The 25572-nt window shown below is 41.8% G+C and overlaps 1 protein-coding gene and 1 non-coding gene across 5 annotated transcripts in view; both read left to right on the forward strand.

Moving 5' to 3' along the window:
• Positions 1-6890: 6890 nt before the first annotated feature.
• Positions 6891-25572, forward strand: part of ZCCHC8 (zinc finger CCHC-type containing 8) — a 31801-nt gene continuing 13119 nt past the window's right edge. The window contains exons 1-11 of one of the 4 annotated variants that reach the window (XM_038574918.1): positions 6891-7269; positions 8930-8966; positions 14290-14364; positions 15928-16033; positions 17527-17604; positions 19171-19185; positions 21755-21858; positions 21975-22040; positions 22616-22676; positions 23128-23270; positions 23761-23903. In XM_038574918.1, coding sequence (XP_038430846.1) covers positions 7071-7269; positions 8930-8966; positions 14290-14364; positions 15928-16033; positions 17527-17604; positions 19171-19185; positions 21755-21858; positions 21975-22040; positions 22616-22676; positions 23128-23270; positions 23761-23903 — 1027 coding nt within the window. In that variant the 5' untranslated portion in view covers positions 6891-7070. Of the gene's footprint in view, positions 7270-8923; positions 8967-14289; positions 14365-15927; positions 16034-17526; positions 17605-19170; positions 19186-21754; positions 21859-21974; positions 22041-22615; positions 22677-23127; positions 23271-23760; positions 23904-25572 lie in introns of those variants that run through there. The other 3 variants (XM_038574917.1, XM_038574919.1, XM_038574920.1) reach the window with 3 other exon arrangements.
• LOC119866287 lies at positions 14817-14951 on the forward strand. The gene has a single exon (XR_005379607.1). It is a non-coding gene; the product is annotated as a small nucleolar RNA SNORA9 (small nucleolar RNA).

Here is a 25572-nt window from a genome sequence, read left to right on the forward strand (position 1 = left end):
CACCTTATCCTAGAAAAATCCTACAACTCCACAATGTATTAGCACAATACAAGGGAAGTGTACTTAATGGTAAAACTTCTACCTTTATTTTACTTATTTTGAGAGAAAGAGTAGACGTGAGTAGAGCGAGAATCCTTCAAGCAGACTGCTGAGTACAGACCCTGACTCAGGGCTGATCCCCAGGACCCATGAGATCATAATCTTAGCCAAAACCAGGAGTCCTACCACCCATTGAGCCACCCAGGCACCCCTTGTACCTTTATTTTTAAAATGAGTTCATAAGTGACCAACTTGCTTGTTGGGCATGTTTTTGTGGTAAATAAGGTATAAGTATTTTGGTAAATGTTTAAATCTCATTTTCCTAGAGCACAATACTTTTATGAAGAAATGGCTCTTCAGGGTGCCTGGGTGGCTCAGGTGTCTGCCTTTGCCTTGGGTCATGGTCCCAGAGTCCTCGGATCAAGCCCTGCATCAGGCTCCTTGCTCAGCAAGAAGTCTGCTTCTCCCTCTACCTGCTGCCCCCCCTGCTTGTTCTCTCACATGCTTTCTCTGTGTATCAAATAAAATCTTAAAAAAAGAAACGACTCCATACTTCAGTGACAAGGTCAAGTTTCTGGAGGAATGAGTGGGGGGGGGGGAGGGTTTCCTTCTGGTGTCCCCAAACCAAAATTTTCAAGTTCTCTGTACCTTCTCAAATAAGTTTAATTAGGAATTTCCATGGGCTAGGGCATATGGGTGGTTAAGTGCCTTCAGCTTAGGTCATGATCTCAGGGTCCTGGGATAGGATAGAGCCCTATATTGGCCTCCCTGCTTAGCAGGGAGTTGGCTTCTCCCTCTCCAGTTCCTGCACGTACATGCACTCAACTGAAAAAAAATTTTAATTTCTTCTCAGGGGACGCCTGGGCAGGTCAGTGATTGAGTGTCTTCCTTTGGCTCAGCTTGATCCAGGGTCTGGGGTGGAGTCCTTTATGGGGTGCTCCGCAGGGAGCCTGCTTCTCCCTCTGCCTGTATCTGCCTCTTTCTGTGTATCTCTCAAGAATAATTTTTAAAAAACAAATTTTCATGGGCTTATAAAAGGCAGTGGAGAGGCAGGTGGATGGCCCAGTGGGTTAAGCGTCTGCTTTCAGCTCAGGTCTTGATCCCAGGGTCTTGGAAGGAAGCCCTAGGTTGGGCTCCCTCTGCTTGTGCGCTATCAAAATCCTTAAAAAACAAACAAAAAAACGTGGAAATGAAAGCACACGTTAACTGCTGTGTTTTTCTATAGTATTTGAAGAGCTGACCATACATTATAACGGATATGATCCATCCTGCACTCCTCTAGAGCAGTAATTTAAAACACCCAAGTAGCCAAATTTAAACAAATGAAACTAACTTCATTCGTACAACATGTACTTTAAAATAATTCAATCAGTAAGTATTAGGTAATCAGTAATTTAAGATTTTACATATTTTTAAGACCCAGTGTGTTTTAGTACATCCCAATTTTTACTTCATAGCCAGTCCCAAGTAGCCAGACAACCAGATTAGACCGTGTAGATCTAGAGGGAGGTATATAGATAGATTTAAGTTACATAATTTAACTTGAATAAGTAATTTTTAGAGTCCTTTTTTTTTTTTTTTTTTTTTTTTAAATTTTTATTTATTTATGATAGGCACACAGAGAGAGAGAGAGAGGCAGAGACATAGGCAGAGGGAGAAGCAGGCTCCATGCACCGGGAGCCTGACGTGGGATTCGATCCTGGGTCTCCAGGATCGCGCCCTGGGCCAAAGGCAGGCACCAAACCGCTGCGCCACCCAGGGATCCCAATTTTTAGAGTCCTGATTGGGGGGAATGATTTGGTGATGGAAACCATTGAGCTGCTTGGCTCAGTTGGGAATTGATTTATAGGGGAGATAGATTCAATGGTTTTTATGTGTTAACCTTTTGTTTCCCCCATTTTCCTGGCTATTACTGTGCTTTCAGTTTCAAAGCCTTGTACTCCATGATGGATGTGTTAGGATTAATCCCTGTAAGCAACAAGAATGTAGGTTGCTGTCCAAGAGATACTTTATTTTTTAAAGTAGGCTCCACTCTGGCAGCCCAGGTGGTTCAGCCGTTTAGCGCCGCCTTCGGTTCAGGGCCTGATGCTGGAGACCTGGGATCGAGCCCCGTGTCGCGCTCCCTGCATGGAGCCTGCCTCTCCCTCTGCTTGTGTCTCTGCCTCTCTCTGTGTGTGTGTCTCTCATGGATAAATAAATAAAATCTTTATTTTATGAATAAATAAATAAAATATTTTAAAAAGTAAAAAAATAAAGTAGGCTCCACTCAACAGTCCTGAGATCAAGACCTGAGCTGAGATTAAAAGAGACACCATAAGGAGGGCGTGTGACCGAATGAGCGCTGGGTGGTTTTTTTTTGTTTTTTTTTTTTAAGATTTTATTCATGAGAGACACAGGCAGACCACAGGCAGAGGGAGAAGCAGGTCCATGCAGAGAGCCTGATGTGGAACTTGATCCCAGGTCTCCAGGACCTGGGCTGAAGGCGGCGCTAAACTGCTGAGCCACTCCGGCTGCCCTGAGCGCTGGGTGTTATGGAAGACTGGTGAATCACTGAACTCTACCTCTGAAACTAATAATACACTATATGTTAATCGAATTTAAATTTTAAGAAGTCGATGCTTAACCAACTGAACTACCGAGGTACACCCAGAAATATTTTTTTAAGATTTTTTATTTTGATAGAGACCATGTGAGAAGGAGAGAGTGGGTGAGGGAGAAGCAGACTCCCCGCTGAGCAGGAAGGGACTCAGGGCTCCAGCCCACTGGGATCATGACCTCAGCTAAAGAAAGTTGCAACTGAGCTACCCAGACAACCCCCGCCCCTCCCCAGGAGGTATTTTAATGATGTGGTAGTGATGTGAGAGCAATTGGCTTTGACGGTAACTTGGAAGGTAGAGTAAGACCGGGTAGTTGTGGGGGCAGCCTGGGTGGCCCAGTGGTTTAGTGCTGTCTTTGGCCCAGGATGTGATCCTGGAGACCCAGGATCGAGTCACATGTTGGGTTCCCTGCATGGAACCTGCCTCTCCTTCTACCTGTGTCTCTGCCTCTCTCTGTGTCTGTCATGAATAAATAAACTCTTAAAAAAAAGACTGGGTAGTTGTGTATGGGTGTCAAAAAATTCAAAGATGAGGTTTCCAGCTTGGGTAGATCTTTATTCCATGAACCTTAGAAAACTTAAGTATCATTGAAGAAGTAACTTGGTGCAAGAAGATGGAAACAAGTTTTATATATCATTCCAAGTACACATTTCATAGGTCAAAAGGTGATTAAAGTGTATACTTAGGGCAGCCGGGGTGGCTCAGCAGTTTAGTGCCGCCTTCAGACCCAGGATCAAGTTCTGCGTCGGGCTCCCTGCATGGAGCCTGCTTCTCCCTCTGCCTGTGTGTGTGTCTCTCATGTATAAATAAATAAAGTATTAAAAAAAATAAATAAAGTGCATACTTAAATATAACTTCTAGGGGTGCCTGGCTGGCTCAGTCAGTAGAGCACACAGCTCTTGATTTTGGGATTTTAAGTTTGATCCCCACATTGGATGTAGAGATTACTTTTAAAAAAATTTAGGGGTACCTGAGTAGCTTGGTTGATTAAGCAACTGCCTTTGGTTTGGGTCATGATCCCAGGGTCTTGAGATTAAGCCCCACATTGGGCTTCCTTGCTCTGCAGGGAGTGTACTTCTCCCTTTCCCTCTGCTTCTCCCTTTGCCCCTCCCTCAGTTTGTGCTCTCTCTCTGGCTTGCTCTCTCTCAAATAAATAAAAACCTTTAAAAAGGGGCACCTGGGTGGCTCAGTGGTTGAGCGTCTACTTTTGGCTCGGGGTTGTGATTCCAGGGTCCTGAGATCAACTCCCACATCGGGCTGTGTCTCTTTCTCTCTGTGTCTCTCATGAATAAATAAGTAAAATCTTAAAAAAAAATCCTTCTTAAAACAAATATTTACAAAAATAAAATTGTATATACACACAATTTCTATTGGATCCACTCCTAGTTCTCTCACTCTGGCAATTCACCACCAATTTCTGTATTTCTCTTGTCAGTTCCATCCCATTGAGTGTCTCAAGACTCAATCATAGACTCTTCTCTGTATTCTTCATTATGCAATTACCCTTTACCGTAGTTATATTTAATGTCCTTAAAAATGTGGGGCATCCAAATGTTAACCTTTGGGCAGCCCCAGTGGCTCAGTGGTTTAGCACTGCCTGCAGCCCGGGGTGTGATCCTGGAGACTCGGGATCGAGTCCCATGTCGGGCTCCCTGTATGGAGCCTGCTTCTCCCTCGGCCTGTGTTTCTGCCCCCCTCTCTCTCTCTCTGTCACTCATGAATAAATAAATAAAATAAAATAAAATTCATACATCTTAAAAAACAACAACAACAAATGTTAACCTTTAGTGCAGACTTTTTTCTCAGAGCTTTACTCAAAGATCCAGCTGCCTAGAAAACAACATCTCAATTGGGGCTCAGATTTTACCTTAAATATATCAATGTGTAAGAGTCCCTGGGTGGCTCAGTCATTTGAATATCCCACTCTTGATTTTTGTCCCAGGTCATGATCTCAGGGTTGTAAATTCAAGCTCCACGTTGGTCTCTATGCTCAGTGCAGCATTTGCCTTAAACTCTTTCCCTGCCTCTTCCCCTGCTCTGGCTCTCTCTCTAAACAAAATCTTTAAGAAAAATATATCAAATGCTTAAAAATTTTTCACCAATCCAGTTTTTTTTTTTTTAAGATTTTATTTATTTGGGATCCCTGGGTGGCTCAGTGGTTTCGCGCCTGCCTTTGGCCCAGGGCGCGATCCTGGAGCCCCGGGATCGAGTCCTGCGTCGGGCTCCCGGCATGGAACCTTCTTCTCCCTCTGCCTGTGTCTCTCTTTCTCTCTCTCTCTCTCTCTGTCTCTGTGTGTGTGTCTATCATAAATAAATAAAATATAAATCTTTAAAAGTAATAATAAAAAAAGATTTTATTTATTTATTCATAACAGACACAGAGAGAGAGAGAGAGGCAGAGACACAGGCAGAGGGAGAGGCAGGCTGGATGCAGGGAGCCCGACATGGGAATCGATTCCGGGTCTCCAAGATCACATCCCGGGCCGGGGGCGGCTCTAAACTGCTGGACCCCCGGGGCTGCCCCTTCAGTTGCTTCTTTATTGCCTCTGAGGATAAAATTGCCTCAAGGTACCGCATAACTTCCCTTGTTGCTGCCAAACCTGATCCACATCCATTGATCATTTATTCAGTTTCTGAAGTCAGAATCTTGAGAAATATTCATGACTCATTTTCTTTCATTTGCTATATCCAACTCTCCAATTAATTGTTGATTTAATTTTATGTTCTATTTTCTACTTCTAAATATCAACTCTCCACCATTATTTCTACTACCCTAATCCAAACTAACATTTATTGGTTTGACTACAAAAACCTATCAATCTGCTAGGCTCGGAACTTTACTTTTGCTGGGTTTTCAATCGTTTTTCTTTTTACATATATTTATTAAAGATTTTATTCATTTATTCATGAGACACACACACACACACACACAGAGTGGCAGAGACATAGAGGAGAAGCAGTCTCCTCACAAGGAGTCTGATGCGGGCCTCAATCCTGGATCATGCTGGGATCATGACCTGAACCAAAGGCAGACGCTTAACCTGTTGAGCCACCCAAGCATCCCTGAATTGTTTATCTATCACATAATCAAGACCATCTTACCAAAATGAAAATTTGTGGGTCATGAACTCACTACCTGTTTAAAATTTTGAAATGACTTCCCAATTTTGGGGGTGTAGAAAGAATTCCCTAACCTGGTCTGAGTACTGGCCTAATGTGACCAGCCTCATGTGCTCCACTCTCTTTTCATTTCATATATGATTTCTTCAAGGAGGATGCTAGGTCTGCACGCAGTGCATTCACCAACTTTGCCCTCCTAACATTTCGTGTGTTCAATTCAAACCTCAGTTCCTCAGTTCATTGATTCCCACAGATTCTGTCAAAGTAAATTGTTACATACCCATAACTTGCTGTTTTTTTAAAATAATTTTTTAAAAGATTTAATTTATTTATTCAAGAGAGACACACACAGAGACACAGAGACACAGGCAGAGGGAGAAGCAGGCTCCTCGCAGGGAGCCCGTTGGGGGACTCGATCCTAGACGGGGATTACGCTCTGAGCTGAAGGCAGATGCTCAACCGCTGAGCCACCCAGGCGTCCCACTGTTTTTATTTCATATACTTTTAAATATGATGAACACCATCAACATCTTCCGGGTCCCAAGAGCAAGAACAGTTAGGACTTTTTGTTTTGTTGTTGTTTGTTCCTTTTGCTAGCCTGTAGGTTCCACCATAGCAATAATTTCTCTATTTTGCTCTCTTGCATCCTGGAGATCTAGAACAGGGCCTGGCACTTTGAACGTGGGAAAGAAATGTTATTGAACGAATGAGAGATTGAACGAGAGAAACCACGGAAACCCGCAACAGACAAGTCTAAAACGGTCTGATTTGGCTAGTGTTTCATGAAAAAGTGCAACAAGCCCAATAAACTGAAATAGGTTGTCCAAGATCACGGAGGGAATTTGTGGCAAAACTAGAGATCCTTATTCTGTTGTTGCAATTTAGCACGCACACTAGAATCTGTGATAAGACGTGCGTCACGCTCTGATTTTTCAGCCTTAGACGCTTCACAGGAACAATGTACATTGTTTTAACACATTCTGATCTAGGCATGTTTTCTGCACGTTTAAAAAGGAACAATCCCACTATGCAATGCAAACAATGAGTTAACGGGCGCTTAGAAACCATGTGTCCCAGCATGCCCTGCTCCCTAGCAATCTCGGAAGTGACGCTGAGCGACGCCATTGCATTCTGGGAGTCGTAGTCTCTCGGGGCTGACCCGCCCCTTGTGCAGCTTCGGCGGCCTACGTTTGGAGAAAATCTACCGGGTGGCTTGGCGCGGTCCGAGCCCCAGCGAGCGGTGCCGCCCTACAACCATCGCCCCCGGGCCGGCGGCCAGCTCCGCCTCTTCTCGAATCTCTCCCACAGCCCAACATGGCGGCGGAGGTGGATTTTGGCGACCTAGAGCTGTTCGAGGCGTTTGACCACCCAGAGGACTCGATTCCGAAGCCCGTTCACACCCGCTTCAAGGACGACGACGGCGACGAGGAGGACGAGCATGGGGCCGGCGACGCGGAGCTACGGGAGCGGCTTCGGCAGTGCGAGGAAACCATCGAGCAGCTCCGCGCCGAGAATATCCTTCCCGCTCGCTCGGGCCGGCTCGCCGGCGTGCGGTGGGCGGCCTGTCTGGGAGGGCGCGGCGGAGATTCCGGGGGGGCCAGGATTCCCGAGTCGTCTCGTCGCCGCTGGCGGGCGGAGGACGGAGGGTTCGGCTCGCGTGCGCTGCCCCGGGGGCCCGCGTCCTGGACTGGACGCGCTCCTCGCCGGCCTCCCCCACCCCCAAGCTGGGGCTGGGTTTTTGGGATGCCTTCAGACTGCTAGGTTGTAGGCTGGCCACCACTCGTCCGCTCTCAAGTCCTTATCCGCTTTCACTTGTGTTGTGTTTTTTACAGCCGAGCCCAAGTTGATGCAGTCATTTTGTAGTTTGTCAGTAGGAGAGAGCCGGCTGCTCAGACCTTCGCGTGGATCTGTGCTCTACAGTGGGGTAGAAGCCAGTGGTCAGGGTGCGGGGTCGGGGCTTTTAAGGAGCCGAGGCGTGCACAGAGGAATGGCCAGTTGCCTGATAGAGTTGGGTGGATTCGTTTTAAAGTTCTTCAACTTTGAAATACCTTCCGTGCTGAAGGTGCGTTGCCAAGCTTTAGGAAAAACGCGCCAAATAAGTTTCCGTTTGGCTTAGTTACATGATGACAGCCTTTCTAGCAAGATTAGTTAGTATGTTTATTTACGTTCTTAGAGAGTGGTTTTGTTTTCGTTTTTTTTTTGAAACTATATGCGGGTGATTTCGGGTTCACATAGTTTCCCGTTTAAAATAAACCCCTAAAAGCGGTTGGTAAATCATCTTTAAGGGTTTTTGAAGTTTGATTTGTTTTTCATGATGCTTTTTTCCTTTGCCTTTTAATATGTGAGATTTCAAAATACAGAAAAGTTGAAAGGATTGTTTTTTTTTTTTTTAAATGTTTATTTATTTATGATAGTCACAGAGAGAGAGAGAGAGAGGCAGAGACATAGGCAGAGGGAGAAGCAGGCTCCATGCACCGGGAGCCCGACGTGGGATTCGATCCCGGGTCTCCAGGATCGCGCCCTGGGCCAAAGGCAGGCGCCAAACCGCTGCGCCACCCAGGGATCCCAAGTTGAAAGGATTGTAAGGTGAACACCCAAAGATTCTATCCTAGATTCTTTTGTCATCAGGACTTTGTTTTACCATATTGACTTTATCGCTTATCAGGCTGCTCTTTTTATTATTATTATTATTTATTTATTTATTTTATTTTATTTTTTAGAGAGAGAGTGCGTCCACAAGTGGCGGGGGGTGTAGAGGCAGATGGAGAATTTTAAGCAGGCTCCTGACCTGAGCCTAAATCAAGAGTGGGATGCTTAACCAACTGAGCCACCCTGGCGTCCCATGCTGCTTTTTCTTAAAATGAATTGCTGTTTAAATTTTGATGGGGTGTCACTCTCTGAATAACATTTTTGGTTTGGTTAGTCACTTTTGAACTACATGACCCTGCCTTAGAATATCTAAGTTAGAAGAGATGAGAAAACTATTTTAATTTTTAGGTTTAAATGCCTAGTTCTACAACAAAATAGGAGCTCCGTTAAGTGTATCATCCTCAAAATATTTGCAGGTCTTTTAACATTCTGACACCTAAAGTAGGAGTGAGTAGTTGAGTTTTATGATGTTTGTGATTCTGTTTAATGAGGGCTTATATTCTTTAACAAGTAATAACATCAACAACTTAAAAGAAAATTGAACATTCTGACTCGACCAAGGTATGAGATATTGCACTTACATCATTGTCCTTTATTAATATTGAATATGTAGCTACAATTTCTTTGTAAAAAGTATTTAGGATTTTTGTATTGTTTTTATTTGTTCAGTGTACTCTGAAAAAATCAGTCATGATCCTTTACTTTTAATTTCTGGAGGTAAAATTTGAATTTTTTAGTTTATTTGAATACAGTTAAAATTGTATTAAATTTTTATTTTTTTTAAAAGATTTTATTTATTTATTCATGAGAGACAGGGAGAAAGAGAGAGAGAGGCAGAGACACAGACAGAGGGAGAAGCAGTCTCCATGCAGGGAGCCCAATGTGGGACTCTACCCCGGGACTCCAGGATTGTGCCCTGGGCTGAAGGGAGGCTCTAAACCACTGAGCCACACAGGTGTCCCTGCATTAAATTTTAAATTAATTTATTGGTTTATTTGCGGGGTAGATGTTAACTAGATTTATTGCACTGATCATTTCACAACATACACAAATATTGAACCATTATGTTGTATACCTGAGTAACTTTTAAACTGACTTACTGGGGGGATCCCTGGGTGGCGCAGCGGTTTGGCGCCTGCCTTTGGCCCAGGGCGCGATCCTGGGGACCCGGGATCGAATCCCACATCGGGCTCCCTGCATGGAGCCCGCTTCTCCCTCTGCCTGTGTCTCTGCCTCTCTCTCTCTCTCTCTCTGTGACTATCATGAATAAATAAATAAAATCTTTAAAAAAAAATAAATAAATAAACTGACTTACTGGCTAAAAATATTTGTGAAACATATCCAGAAAATTTTGACTTAATATTCAGAACAGGCAAGTTGCCAACCTAGCCGTTCTTACTCCACAAATATTGGAGTTATTCTAGGATTAATATTATAGTATTACACTAGGTGAAGATTTATTTACACGGTTAAGATGTTTTCCTAAATAGAAATGATACAAGATTTCATTTTAGGAAAAGAGAAATGACTGCTTTTGAAGAAAGTACAACGAGTAGGTTTGCATTCAGACATCTGACTTTAAGAGTATAGGACACCTAGGTGGCTCAGCATTTGAGCGGTGGCTCAGCATTTGAGCGTCTGCCTTTGGCTCAGGATGTGATCCCTCGGCCTCAGGATGAAGTTCCACATCGGGCTCCCTGCATGGAGCCTGCTTCTCCCTCTGCCTATGTCTCTGCCTCTGCTCTCTGTGTCTCTCATGAATAAGTAAATAAAATCTTTTAAAAAATTTTAGAAAGAACAAAAAAAAAATTAAAAAGGAGTAAATGCTCATTTCCCGTAATATGAATCTAAAATATTTGTCAGGGATCCCTGGGTGGCGCAGCGGTTTGGCGCCTGCCTTTGGCCCAGGGTGCGATCCTGGAGACCCGGGATCGAATCCCACGTCGGGCTCCCGGATGGAGCCTGCTTTTCCCTCTATGTCTCTGCCTCTCTCTCTCTCTCTCTCTCTCTCTCTGTGTGTGTGACTATCATAAATAAATAAAAATAAAAAATAAAAAAAATAAAATATTTGTCAAAGGACAGCCTTATTATGTGGAATAGTATTGTCAGGCTTTCAGAATTTTGGGGGCCCATGATCCAATGTCACATGGAGTTTTTTGTCTTTGGAACCAGCTGAAGTAACCAGCTACATTGATGACTAAAAGTTTAAAATTTCAGAATTCAGATGTATTTTGGAAGCCTCTGTATTCCTTACCTCACTTCTCAATGTGAGCATACTAGTGGATTTAAACTTGTTTATGGTTAGATATTAAATATATTGAATAGAACTGGGATTCCTCAAAAATCATAATTTTTAAAATATTTAAAAATAAGCACTTTTTGAAAAAAGATTTTATTTATTCATGAGAGACACAGAGAGAGAGGCAGAGACAGGCAGAGGGAGAAGCAGGCTCCCCACAGGGAGCTGGGACTCCATCCCAGGACCCCAGGATCATGCCCTGAGCCAAAGGCAGATAGATGCTCAACACTGAGCCACCCAGGCGCCTGATAAGCAGACTTTCTAACTGAGTTGATAATTTAAACAAATACTCATTTATAAAGGGGTTATAATCACCCATTTAAATGATAGCATTGTGGGCTTTGCCAATACCTGAGGCAAGCATTAGTGTCCTAAAAAAGGAATAAATTAAAATTTTCTAAAAAAGAAAAAGAAAAAAATTTTCTTTTTAGAATTAGTGCTCTTCATGTTGTCAGACTGATAAAACATTCTACAGGAAACTTAAAAACAAGAAATAAAATTATTTAGGTAAAATTTGTACCACAAGCCTTTTGGTTTAATCCTTATTTTTGGAACTGTCATGATCAGGAGTTTCTCCCCTTTTTGTGCAATAAACACTTTTAACTTTATATTATGAAAAGTTGTGGGGATCCCTGGGTGGTGGCTCAGTGCTTTAGCACCTGCCTTTGGCCCAGGACATGATCCTGGTCTCCCGGGATCGAGTCCGGCATCAGGCTCCCTTTATAGAGCCTGCTTCTCCCTCTACCTCTCCCTCTGCCTCTGCCTCTGCCTCTGTCTCTGCTTCTCTCTCTGTCTCTCTCTGTCTCTATGAATAAATAAATGTTAAAAAAAAAGTTGTAAATGTCTGGAAAATAAATATTACAATTAATACCAGGGTTTTTCATTACTATATTTAACAGTTAATATTTGGCTATATTTCCTTTTCTTTTTTTTTTTCATATTTCCTTTTCATCCCACATACACATTTTACCTTAAATATTTCAGCATGTAACTTTTTAAATCAAGACTTTGTCATGCATAATCACACCACCACCATCACAGTATCTGGTATGATTTTTTTTTTTTTTTAAGATTTGACTTATTTATTCATGAGAGAGACACAAAGAGAGAGAGAGGCAGAGACATAGGCAGAGGGAGAAACGGACTCCATGAAGGAAACCTGACGCAGGACTTGATCCTGGGTCTCCAGGATCACACCCTGGGCTGAAGGTGGCGCTAAACCGTTGAGCCACCTGGGCTGCCCACTGGTTTTGTTTTGTTTTTTTGTTTGTTTATTTGTTTGTTTTACAGATTTCTTTTTTTTTCTTAATATTTTATTTATCTATTCATGAGAGACACAGAGAGAGAGAGAGAGAGAGGCAGAGACACAGGCAGAAGGAGAAGCAGGCTCCATGCAGGGAGCCGGACGTGGGACTCGATCCCAGGTCTCCAGGATCAGGCCCTGGGCTGAAGGCAGGCACTAAACTGCCAAGCCACTCTGGGGCTGCCCTGTTTTGTTTTTTAAATATTTTATTTATTTATTCATGAAAGACATAGAGAGGCAGGGGGAAAAGCAGGCTCCATGCAGGGAGCTTGATGTGGGACTTGATCCCGGGACTCCAGGATCAGGCCCTGGGCCGAAGGCAGATGCTCAACCATTGAACCACACAGGTGTCCCTGGTATGATTTTTTAAATAACATTCCCACCTCAGTCCATATTTAGATTTCCCCAACTGAATGTCTATAGCTGGTCGCTCAAATTGGACTCTAGTCGAGTACCGTACAACTGGGGATCCCTGGGTGGCTCAGTGGTTTAGCACCTGCCTTTGGCTCAGGTCGTGATCCCAGGATCCTGGGATCGAGTCCCGCATTGGGCTCCCTGCGTGGAGCCTGCTTCTTCCTCTGCCTGTGTCTCTGCCTCTCTCTCTCTCTTTCTCTCTCTCTCTCTCTCTCTCTCTCTCTGGGTCTCTCATGAATAAATAAATAAAAATCTTTAAAAAAAAAGGGGGGGGGGATCCCTGGGTGGCGCAGCGGTTTGGTGCCTGCCTTTGGCCCAGGGCGCGATCCTGGAGACCCGGGATCGAATCCCACATCAGGCTCCCGGTGCATGGAGCCTGCTTCTCCCTCTGCCTGTGTCTCTGCCTCTCTCTCTCTCTCTCTCTGTGACTATCATAAATAAATAAAATTAAAAAAAAAAAAAAAGGACCATACAATAATTGCATGTGGTTTTTTAAAACATCATGGTTTTGGTTTGTTTTTTTTTTTTTTTTTTAATTTTAGAGCACAAGCGCTCTCATGTGAGTGCACAGGAGAGCAGGGAGAGGGGCAGAGAAAGTCTTAAGCCTATCCTGCACTGAGTGCCTCAGTTCTGAGCCCTTCCCTGGGCTTGATTCCCAGAACCCTGAGATCATGACCTGAGCCAAAACCAAGGGTTGGTCACTTAACCAGTTCTGCCACCTTAGGTGCCCCCCAAAAAAGTCTTTTTTTTTTTTTTTAAGATTTATTCATTTTAGAAAGAGAAGATGGAGGGAGGGAACTCAGGCAGACTCTGCTGCGAGCATGGAGCTCAGCAAGGGGCCAATCTCATGACATCGAAATCAAGCAGCCTCAGATGCTAAACCCACTAAGCCACCCAGGCACTTCAAGACATTATGTGTTTTTAAAAAGAGAAGTTTGTGCAAATTCAAATAAGCTTCTGAACTTCTCCATATTATTTAATTTTGTTTCTTGATGCAAGCAATTCCAAATTTAGACTGATTTATTTCACATGCTGTGTAGGTAAAGGACTAGGAGGCAGGTGGGAAGAGGAGGAATCTGAGACTCAGCTGGTCCAGGTTACTACCGGGATATTGTGCAGGTCTTGGGGCCACATTCTACTTTTCCCCCCAGTATTTGAAAATCAAATCTAAGAACAGCATACTTTTTTATATCTCTGCTTTAGAATCTGGGATTTGGAATATTGGAAGGTGCTCTGCTCTAAGAGGCTGTCCATATATTTATAAACTGTTTCATTTTCCTATATATTCCTAAGCTAAATTCATTCTGATTTTTTTAGAAATATATTCTTGTAATCTGCTAGTTTATCCAGACCCTCCCTTCCCATAGTCTGTAAAGGAACTAGCCATTAGATAAGGAATTTTTTTTTGTTTGAAAACTGAAAGATTAACTGTGGTTTTAAATTTTATGTGAAATATTTTTAAAAATATGTAAGGGGTAGAGGGTTTTACATAGAGGTTTATGTAAAACCATTAAAATAGGTAAAATTTTGTGAAAACTTAGATATATATTTTTTAAGATTTTATTTATTCATGAGAGAGGCAGAGATGTAGGCAGAGGGAGAAGCAGGCTCCCCATAGGGAGCCGGATGCGGGACTCAATCCCAGGACCCCAGGATCAGGGGACCCTAGCTGAAGGCAAACACTCAACCACTGAGCCACCTAGATGTCCCTGAAACAGATTTTTCTTGAGAAAACAGTTCTTGGTGGTTCTTGATCTTATTTGTAAAATATTCTGTAGTCTTTGGTACTTAATACTTTAAAAAGTTATGTGTTTATACGTTTATGAGCTTTAATATCTTCTAAGAATATGTTTTAACTTCTGTTTTAGTGGAATATTGGTGAACAATACTAAGTTAGATGGACCTTTATTACAGATTCTATTTATGAACAATGTTATTTCAAAGTAAGTAATTTTCCCTTTTCTACATATGATGAGTTAATATGTTTATGAAACAATGTCTTCTATAAGTGTACTGTTTTCATTTGTATTTAATTCCATCTGTATTTAAAATTTAGGGAATCATGATTAAGACTAAGGACATTAGCATCTGTAAACCTGAATTTGAAACTGAGCCCCTACTTTCTACATACGGTGAATCTGGGCAGGTCACAACCCTGTCTGTGTATCAGTTTCGTTAATGGGAAACAGGATACTAATAATAACTATTTCTTAGATAGCCAGCTAAATGAGCACCCGTAATAGTCTCTAATAAACATGACAACTGCCACCACAGCAGTAAGTAATGAATGGATTCCCCCCCCCTCCCCCCCCCCAAATTAGGAACTTTTACCCTGTTGGCTCTCTTTAAAACTTAGCCACATGATTTTATGTTTGTGAGTGTGAGACTTAGACCTTTGCAAGCTTTCCAGCATGCTTGGGTCTCGGGTGACTCTGTGCGTTTCTGCAGTGCTTGCTAGAATGTCCTGAAATGGTTTGAGGCTGTGCCCTATCTCTTCCTCAGAACATGGTCCTAGACATTTCAGACAATTGGTTGCCCTTCTACTGGCTTACTGTAGGCAAGGTAAAGAAGGTTATGGGAACCATATATAGAGTGTTAGCTGTGTGGCAGGCCCATTACTTACTTTATCTCAGCCCAGGTGGAACCCAAGGCTCTGAGGTGTGGGGACACCGGATGGTGAGTGTGGCAGTAGCAAGGTACTGGGCACTAGCACTGCTGTCACCATCGGATTTGAATCAGCATCTCCTGTAGCTCATGGCAATCTCATTTCTGCACCATATATCTACCATTTTGCTTGCAGAAATCTTAGAATGTCAGAGCTAAAGGGACCTGAAAGATCAAGTCTGGTGAAGAGCAAGTTGGCTGCCCCACTGCAGCCTAAACTGGTCTCTCCTTTGGCACCTCCTGAACGAGTGTTAACAAATATGTGATGAAGGCAGTTCTTGACCTGGAAAGTTGGAGTAGGTGGACCTCAGTAGTTTTGCTACTTCACGTTGTGTTTCTATTACATTTTTTTTCCCCAGCTGAACATTTATATAGGTGTTTTCTTATATGTGCATAGGGAGTATCTGGGAGGAAGGTAGGGAAGAATCTGTGTTGGTTGTCTTTGCATTGCAGAGATAGGTGGCTAGAACACAGCCAGGAAGGAAGCTTTTCATTACATAATCCTTTTACTTCTTTTGGATTTTGAACTGTGTTTTACATGGATTATGTATTCAAAATTCAAGTGTGTAAAATTTATAAATAAAATCTATCTATTCTCAGCACAAATGTTTGCCACTGTTACATGCCAAACACTGAGTGAGGTTATAGTCATTTTATTCACTCAGCAACAATGTGTGGTTTTTTTCTTAAGAAATATGTTCCTGAGTGTTATAGTCAGTGATTAGATAAATCACTGAAGAACAGATTAACAGAATTTACTCCTGACATCTTCTAATAACGTGTAAGACTGTAGTTGTTTCAGTATTTACTCTGGGTTCTGATTGTTGTGTCCTCTCATGCAGGCAATATCATCAAGAAATAGAGGAATTTGTATCAAATTTAGTAAAAAGATTTGAGGAACAGCAGAAAAATGACGTGGAAAAGACTTCCTTTAATCTTTTGCCCCAGGTATTTCAAACTTAAGAGACTTTAAGATTGATAGGTTATGCTTTTTTTTTTTTTTTTTTTAGGTTATGCTTTTCACTGCCAATTGTTAGACCATAGGGATCCTCTTGTATCAAAATGAAAATGATAAAATGGAAACCATTATGTCCTACACCTGAACCTAATATAATGTATGTCAACTATAACTTAAAAATAACAAGGTTGTTAAGATTGTTTATTCTCTTCCCATCCTTCAGTTCAGCTTCCTTCACTGATCTGACCAATGTCACCACAGCGACTTCTTTTGCACTGTGTGGCTCCTTTCCTCAGGGGAGTTGTATTCAGACCTGGCTTCACTCAAAATTAGTTTTTTTCCCATTTCCTCACTTGGACACATGGTTTGGGGCAAAACATTAATTTTAAGCCAGAAAAAAAAACTATTTTTGGAGTTTATAAAAGATGAATTCTTTTTCTCTAAAAACCAAACAGGTTCCCATGCCATTCTTTTTTCCCCTATTTGTTGGGAAAAAATCGGTAGCATGTCCAAAGAAATCTCAGAAATTTTACTATGTGACTATTAGAGCATGAATTTAATATTTATTTATTTATTTATTTATTTATTTATTTATTATTTTATTTTATTTATTCATGAGAAACAGAGAGGCAGAGACACAGGCAGAGGGAGAAGCAGGCACCATACAGGAAGCCCGATTTGGGACTCGATCCTGGGTCTCCAGGATCACACCCTGGGCTGAAGGTGGCGCTAAACCGCTGAGCCACCCGGGCTGCCCTGAATTTAATATTTTAAAAAAATCAGAATTATGGTTTCGGGCTTTTTTTTTGGAGGTTTTTTTTTTTTTTCTTTTTTTTTAATTCAAAATTAAGGTAAGAAGAGTCCTTCAAATAAGGATTGTTAGCTGTTTATCCTCAGGTTGGGGAACAGTGTTCTGATTACATTTTCACCACCTTTAGTTTTCATGTATCATATACAATTTTTAAAGATTCAAGAAACAGAATGCATTTAATAATAACCACACTGAATATTACCTAATTTTTTATTAAAGGAGCACTTTAGAATTTTATAGTGGTGTGAGTTCTATGAGAGTTATATTATCCATATTGACCAGTAATGTAGAATCACATATTTTTTTTTATCTTTCTGGTTATCTGATTTCAAGATAAATTCTGCCAATTTAAGCATTGAGAGTTTAAATATTTAATTCATTAAATTTAATAAATAAATTAATATTCAATAACATGAAAGCATAATGTACACTAATGCTTCAGAAGGTGCTGTCTTTTGTGTCTTATAATTTTTAAATTTTCCTGCTTGTGAAATTTATTTCATAAACATTTTTAGCCTCTAAATTTACCCTATGACAATGATGAATTAAAAACTTTATATAGCTTAGTGGTATATATTAGAAGATAAAGGGGTGTATTTAAATTTCTAATATTTGAGATTTGAAGTTGTTAAAAATTGGTTACCTTTTGTAATGTGTTTTTCTTTGCACTAGCCATCTAGTGTTATGCTAGAAGAGGACCATAAAGTAGAAGAATCCTGTGCCATTGAAAACAACAAGGAAGCTTTCAGTGTAAGTTTGGATATTTTAGTTTTGAATTCTGTAGATAACATGTTTCCTATCCTGTGTCATTTGGGTGGCATTGAAATGATTAGATGGTATAGCCATATGTCATCAAATGATCACCATCCTTTCATGAAATTTGTTATAAACAGTGGTATAGACTTCAGCCTCTAAATAGTATAGTTTGCTTTTTAATACCTATTGCATATGCAATAGACATACTTTGGAGGACTTTATTTTTGTCCTGACAAACCTTATTTTGTTGATGTTCGTGAATGTGGATGATGATCTAGAATGTGTGCATGGTGCACTTACAGATGGCTGAAGCTGAGAGGGGATGGATAAGTAACTAATATAACAGATGGCAGATAGATAAAAATGTTGACAAGCTCAAATGGTGGGTGAAAAATAGAAGCAGCATAACAGAGATAAGCCTACATTTAGGCCTTTCTGCACCTAGGCGGAATTTCACTGTCAGTGCATTTGAGTGCTGTGATTTTGCAACTTAGAGGTTTTTTAAGGAAGATGATGTAATCCTAGATTCTGTTGAAGGCAGACTAGTTTTTATGTTTAGGGAGTGTTGTGCCCCATTGATAGTCCACAGTCTTGAAGACATGGGGCTGCTGGGGTGATGAAGAGCCCCCAGCATTGCTGAAGAGATTGACAGGGGATATCACATCTCTGCAAATGTAATAAAGTCTGTTGTTTGCAAAAGGTGTCATTTTTAGATCACTGTAGTGCCAGGTGGCAGAACCAGGACCAGTGACTGGATGAACTATAAACAGGCACATTGCAACTCAAATTTTAGCGCAAATTTCTGTCAGAGATGTGAAAATGAAGTGGAGTAGGTCTTATTAAAAAAAAAACAAAAACAAAAAACCCAGCAAATTCCATGTCACTGTAAAAACTCAAGGCACTTTAAAGAAAAAAAATTTTTTAAAGATATTATTTATTCATGAGAGACAAAGAGAGCGAGAGAGGCAGAGGGAGAAGCAGGTTCCATGCAGGGAGCCCAATGTGGGACTCGATCCCGAGCTCCAGGATCAACCCTGGGCCGAAGGCAGATGCTCAACCGCTGAGCCACCCAGGCATCCCTAAAGAAAAAATTTGAACTACATAACTTTTCATGTCCCATCCTACTCCAGGGTTCTGGGATTTAGGGTGACACCTGCCTGGAAAGGGATAAATTTATGTATGATTTAGTCTTTTAATAAAGAATAAATATTTATATTATTATTATTATCCCTTTTGGATTCCAGGGACACAGCAATGAAAAAGAAGGGCTAAGTCTCTGCTGTCATTAAATTACATCCTAATGGGGGAAAGCAGTGTTCTGAAAAAACTAGATCAGCATAAGGAGTTCGAGGGTAGCTGTGGGCATTTGGTTTGTAGAGTGAGTAGATGGTGACAGCCTCTCTGAGCTGAGACCTGAATAAATTGAGGGAGTGAGCTATAGTGTAGTTTGAATGAAGAGTACTCCAGGCTGTAGAAAAAGTAAGTGGAAACCCCTGGGGCAGAAGCAGACACTTAGAGGTTGCTCACTATGTATCAAGTACTTTTCTAATCTCTTTACAGACACTGCTCATGAAGGTACTATTATTATTCTCATTTTACATATGAGGAAACAGACATGGAAAGCTAAGTAACTTGCCATTGGTCCCTTAGCTAGTAAGCGACAAAGCCAGGCCTTCTGACCCTGGGACATAAGATAGATTTATTTATTTATATATTTTTAAAGATTTTATTTATTTATTTGAGAGAGAGTACAAGCAGGGGGAGAGAGGCAGTAGGAGAGGGAGAAGCAGGCCCTCCACTGAGCAGGGAGCCAGATGTGAGGCTGGATCTCAAGACCCAAGCTGAAGGCAGATGCTTAACCAGCTGAGCCACCCCGGCGCCCATAGAACATAGTTAAATCTTTACGTTACCTCATAAGTCATAGTGAGGGCTTTGGGTTTTACTCTGAGTGAGATGACAAGCCACTGGAGGATTTTAAGTATGTGACATGATACGACTTGAATTTTTAGAAGAACTGGCTTCTCTGTGGAAGATAGTCTGTATCTGGTTTACATGTGGAAGCTGGAAGCCAGTTAGAAAGTTAATAGATTGATCTCAGGTGAGAGAACATGGCAGGTTAGTCAGTCTAAAGAGCCAGTGGCGGAGGTGAGAAGTGGTTAGAACTGGGTATACCTTGAAAATAGAACTCATCAAATGTGTTGATGAATTGGATGTATAGAAGCGAAAGCGAAACAGAAGTCAGAATGACTCAGGTTTTTGAACTGAGCAGCTGGAAGAATGTCCTCACCTTTTCTGTGATGGGAAACTGGCAGGAGGAGCGGGTTTGGAAGGGAATGGGAATCCCAGTGCTATTTTAGGTAGGTGAGTTTGAGATGCCTCTTACGTGTCCAGGAGAGCTGTCAATTGACACTTGAATATACAAGATTGGAGTTTAGGAGGCAGAACTGGATGTCTGGGGGTTGTCAGCATGTAATAGTCCTTCGTACCATGGACCTGGGCAACCACTTCGAGAGTGCAGGTTAGAGAGGATGACTGAGGCCAAGTCTCACAGAAGATGGAGAGTTGAGGAGGACTAGTCAGCAGGGTAGGAAGAAAACTGGAGCATGTGTCCTAGAAGCCTAGAGGTTTCTCTGAGGAAGGAGGAATCCCCTGTGTCGATTGTTGCTCACAGGTTGAGACGAAGACTGAGCTATCCAGTCAATGTGGCCGTGTGGGGGTCACTGGGGAACGTAGCACCATAAAGGAACGGAAGCCTTCCTGGAGATAGATGTTCAAGAGGGATTGGCAGGGATCAAAGAAAAAAGAAGTGGAGGACTATTCCAGATTAAAAGAGACTAATAAAATGACTTATTTTTTTAAAGATTTATTTATTGGGCAGCCCTGGTGGCTTAGCGGTTTAGCGCCGCCTTCGGCCCAGGGCGTGATCCTAGAGACCCAGGATCGAGTCCCACGTCGGGCTCCCTGCATGGAGCCTGCTTCTCCCTCTGCCTGTGTCTGTGCCTCTCTCTCTCTCATGAATAAATAAATAAAATCTTAAAAAAAAAAAAGATTTTATTTATTTATTCATGAGAGACACAGAGAGAGGCAGAGACATAGGGAGAAGCAGGCTCCATGCAGGGAGCCCGATGTGGGACTCGATCCTGGAATTCTGGGATCATGTCCTGAGCCGAAGGCAGATGCTCAACCGCTGAGCCACCCAGGCATCCCGAGACTAAAAGGACATAACATCTGAATGCAGCATATGAACCTTAAATCCTGGCTTAGAAAAAAAAAAAGGCATTTTGGGGACAGTTGGGAAAATAGTATGGATTGGATATAGATGATATCAAGGATTTATTAATTTTCTTAGGTGTGACAGTGGTATTGTGTCTTGTAGAAGAATGTTCAAAAAAAAAAAAAAAGAAGAATGTTCTTATCCTCAGAAGATCCATCCTGAAGTGTTCAGAGGTGAAGGGTCATGACAATAGTCTGGCTGGTTATCTGTGGAAGCTGAAAACCAGTTAGGAAGTTACTACGTTAATCTCAGGCGAGAGAAAATATTGGCTTAGACTAAGTTAATGGTCGTGGCTTACTTTCTTCCAATAACTCAGTGAAAAGTAAGCGCATGTGTGTGCGAGAGAGAGCGCACACATGCATGTGGGCACACACATACATGGAAGATCCCAACAATTGTTGAATCTAGGTGGAGAGTAAGTACTTGGGTGTTCTCTACCATTTTTTTCAACTTCTCCATGTGAAAATTTCCCCCAGAATCAGAGGGGAAAAAAAAGGGAGTGGGAGGGAGGATGAAAATCGTAAACACAGATGACTTCTCTGAATTGTCTTGCTGCCAAAGGGAAACAAAGAGATGGGAAATTGGAGGGAAACATGAGAGTCAAAGTTTTTATTTTTAAAGTCTGAGGAGACTGCAGTGGATAGTAATGATCTCCTCAGAGGGGAACTCTGACCTGGGAGACACAGGGGCGTTTAAAGAAGCAGCTCTTGCTTACACCTCAGAATCTGGCTTCTTTAACTAGGGAGTTGATTATGACTTCTAATAATATCCTCCAAAATTGTTAAAACAATTAATCATAGTCTTACATAATTTAATGTCTTTTTTTTTTTCCTGCTTAAATAGCAATATTTTTTGACTTGTTTTCTGCAGGTTGTAGGAAGTGTCCTGTATTTTACTAATTTTTGCCTTGATAAATTGGGGCAACCGCTACTAAATGAAAACCCTCAGCTTACCGAAGGATGGGAAATACCCAAGTATCCTACATAGTGAATGAAGATCTTTTATGCATCTTGCCATTAAGTTCACCTTTAAAAAAACTTACCAAATTTTGCAGAGTATGATAACTATTCCTTAATAAAATTCACTAAAGGTACCAGCAAGTCTTCAGCCACATTGTTTCTCTAGAAGGGCAAGAAATACAAGTAAAGGCAAAAAGGTTTGTGTGGGGAGTTGTTTTGTTTTCTTCTTCTTTTTAAGACTTTTTTTTAACCAAAACCATAAACTCTTTTAGCTTGAAAAATTAATATTCTTCATTGCTGGCTTACTATAAATAAAGTACAGATTAAGCTAGAATATTAATATATAGCCATATTAAATGTGTAAGTCCGTCAGCCATTTGTTGGAACTCATTAGTTCACACCTAATATTGCTCGGGTGGGTGGAAAGGTGTCGTTGTTGTTGTCTTTATTATGACCTGCCCCTTTCCAAGTTACCTAAAAGAAATATAATCTGTTTGCCTCTGTTCTATTATTAACCACTGACAAAGCACAGAGGTGACAGATCATTTGGGAGCCTAAGGGTCCTTGGTTAGAAGAGTTGGTTAAAAGTACTGTTTATTTAAATTGCTGAGTACAGGAGGTGAAAGTGTACTCATGACTGCAGATATTAGTAATCTGGGATCTGCGTGCTTTCTTGTCTCTCTGGTACACTTTTGCTGTCATAGAGAATTGTATTGATTTGCTTTTATGTCTTCATTTACATTATGCACATCTTTGTTTTTTGACCAAATAGGCCAAAGCCTCACTGTTTCAATTGTGGTTCTGAAGAACATCAAATGAAAGATTGCCCAATGGTAAATTTTTCTCATATAAAAAAAAAAAAAATCTTTGAACTAGAACTTCCTAATGTTTTCCACACATTTATAGTGTTGCGTTAGATAAAGAAACTTGCTATGTTAACTTTCTTTTGGTCCTTGAATGTGAAACCTTTTCAAATTTGTACTTAAATTTTAAGATCTTAGATTTTAAAAAGCTCTGTGTTTGAGATGAGTGAAACAGGAGTTATTTTTTAGAGTTTATTCTAAAAACTTGATTTTATTGGAAGATAATATTGAGTAGTAAGAAGGTGACTGCTTCTTTGCTTATTTTTCTAAAATATTTACTCTTTTTTTATACTTGTTTGTTATATATTAAAACTAGAATAGTCTGTTTGCTTGACCTGAAACAGAGTGCTTAGGTATACTTAACTCCTCAAATATTTCTAAACTACTTGTTTCCGTTCTTCTCAAATGCACTGTGATCTAGCCGCGGAATGCTGCTCGAATAAGTGAAAAGAGAAAAGAGTATATGGATGCCTGCAGCGAGACAAACAGCCAGAATTTCCAGCAGCGATACCATGCAGAAGAGGTGGAAGAAAGATTTGGAAGATTCAAGCCAGGAGTCATTAGGTACCTCTGTTATTTTTCCCATAGAATATCATTTCCATGTCAGCAGTATTGGAGCATCCTGTGTGTTTTGAGGGTACTCATCAGGATATAGGGGTGCTCTGGCACAACTTTCAAGAATATGCACCAGTTCATTCAGAAACGTTCATTGGAATCTCACCCGTGGATCTGCTAAGCGCCATGTCGCCATGTGTGACCTAAGACTCATAGTTGTTTTAAAACATTTGAGACAGGGCAGCTCTGGTGGCTCAGCGGTTTAGCGTCGCCTTCAGCCCAGGGCCTGATCATGGAGACCCAGGATCGAGTCCCACATCGGGCTCCCTGCATGGAGCCTGCTTCTCCCTTTGCCTGTGTCTCTGCCCTTCTCTCTCTCTCTCTCTCATGAATAAATAAATAAAAATCTTTAAAAAAAAAACAACAACATTTGAGACAGTGTGTGTTTCCATCCAAACAAGAATCCTGTATTTTTTCTTCCCCTTGTGTTCTTTCTCAGTGAGGAACTTCAGGACGCGCTGGGTCTGACCGACAAAAGCCTCCCGCCTTTTATATATCGGATGCGCCAGCTGGGGTACCCACCAGGGTGGCTCAAAGAGGCTGAACTTGAGAACTCAGGGCTTGCACTCTACGATGGAAAAGGTATAGTATGTTAGGTTAGATAAGTCAGCCTAAATGTTACCTTTTTTCTTTTTTTCTTAATAAGAGAACTACAGTAATATCTGATAGGAATGACTGGCTTGTTCAGTGTGTGCTGAGTTAACTAGAAAATATCTCAATGGTGTTTTCTTTATTTTTTTCTTTGTTTATTTTTTTGTTGTTTTTATTTATTTAAAGATTTTTTAAAAATTTATTTTTTAAGATTTTACTTATTTATTCATGAAAGACACAGAGAGGGAGAGAGGCAGAGACACAGGCAGAAGGAGAAGCAGGCTCCACGCAGGGAGCCCAATGTGGGACTCGATCCTGGGACTCCAGGATCACGCCCTGGGCCGAAGGCAAGCACTCAACCGCTGAGCCACCCAGGCGTCCCAAGATTTATTTATTTATTCATGAGAGACATAGAGAGAGAGACAGACAGACAGACATAGGCAGAGGGAGAAGCAGGCGCCTCACAGGAGCCTGATGTGGGACTCCATCCGGGATCCCAGGATCACGACTGGAGCCGAAGGCAGCCGCCCAACCGCTGAGCCACCCAGGCATCCCTGTTTTCTCTTTTAAAGATATTATTTATTTATTTATTTGACAGAGAGAGAGAGAGAGAGAGAGACAGAGTGCACAAGCACAGGGAGTGGCAGGCAGAGGGAGAGGGAGAAGCAGGCTCCTTGCGGAGCAGGGAACCCATCATGGGGCTCTATCCCAGGAATCTGAGATTATGACCTGAGCCGAAGGCAGATGCTTAACCAATCCTGAGCCACCCAGGCACCCCTGTTTCCTTAGTTTTACAAGGAAGGAACTAAAATTTCATTGAGAATTACCAAATGAGGGATCCCTGGGTGGTGCAGCGGTTTGGCGCCTGCCTTTGGCCCAGGGCGCGATCCTAGAGACCCAGGATCGAATCCCACGTCGGGCTCCCGGTGCATGGAGCCTGCTTCTCCCTCTGCCTATGTCTCTGCCTCTCTCTCTCTCTCTGTGACTATCATAAATAATAAATAATAAAAAAAAAAAAAAAGAGAATTACCAAATGATTATCTGGACCAGCTCAGTGACTACATAGGTCAGAGCATCAGCTCTTCCACTGGTTTTCATAAGCTCTTGTCTTCCTTAGAAATAGTGACAGAGGGATGCCTGGGTGACTTAGTGGTTGAGGGTCTGCCTTTGGCTCGGTGTGTGATCCCGGAGTGGTGTGATCCTGGAGTCCCGGGATCGGGTCCCATGTCAGGCTCCCAGCGTGGAGCCTGCTTCTCCCTCAGCCTGTGTCTCTGCCTCTCTCTGTGTCTCTCATCTATAAAAAAAGAAAAGAAAAGAAAAGAAATAGTGACAGGCAGCTTGGGTGGCCCAGTGGTTTAGTGCCACCTTCAGCCCAAGGTGTGATCCTGGGGTCCTGGGGTTGAGTCCCACGTCGGGCTCCCTGCATGGAGCCTGCTTCTCCCTTGGCCTGTATCTCTGCCTCTCTCTCTCTCTCTCTCTCTCTGTGTCTCTCATGAATAAATAAAATATTAAAAAAAAAATAGTGACAGAAATCTGTTCATCAGGAAATACATTAAGAAATATAGAATACAGGGATCCCTGGGTGGCGCAGCGGTTTAGCGCCTGCCTTTGGCCCAGGGTGCGATCCTGGAGACCCAGGATCAAATCCCACATCGGGCTC

Source organism: Canis lupus, chromosome 26, assembly GCF_011100685.1.
Source record: "Canis lupus familiaris isolate Mischka breed German Shepherd chromosome 26, alternate assembly UU_Cfam_GSD_1.0, whole genome shotgun sequence".
Lineage (NCBI taxonomy): Eukaryota > Metazoa > Chordata > Mammalia > Carnivora > Canidae > Canis > Canis lupus.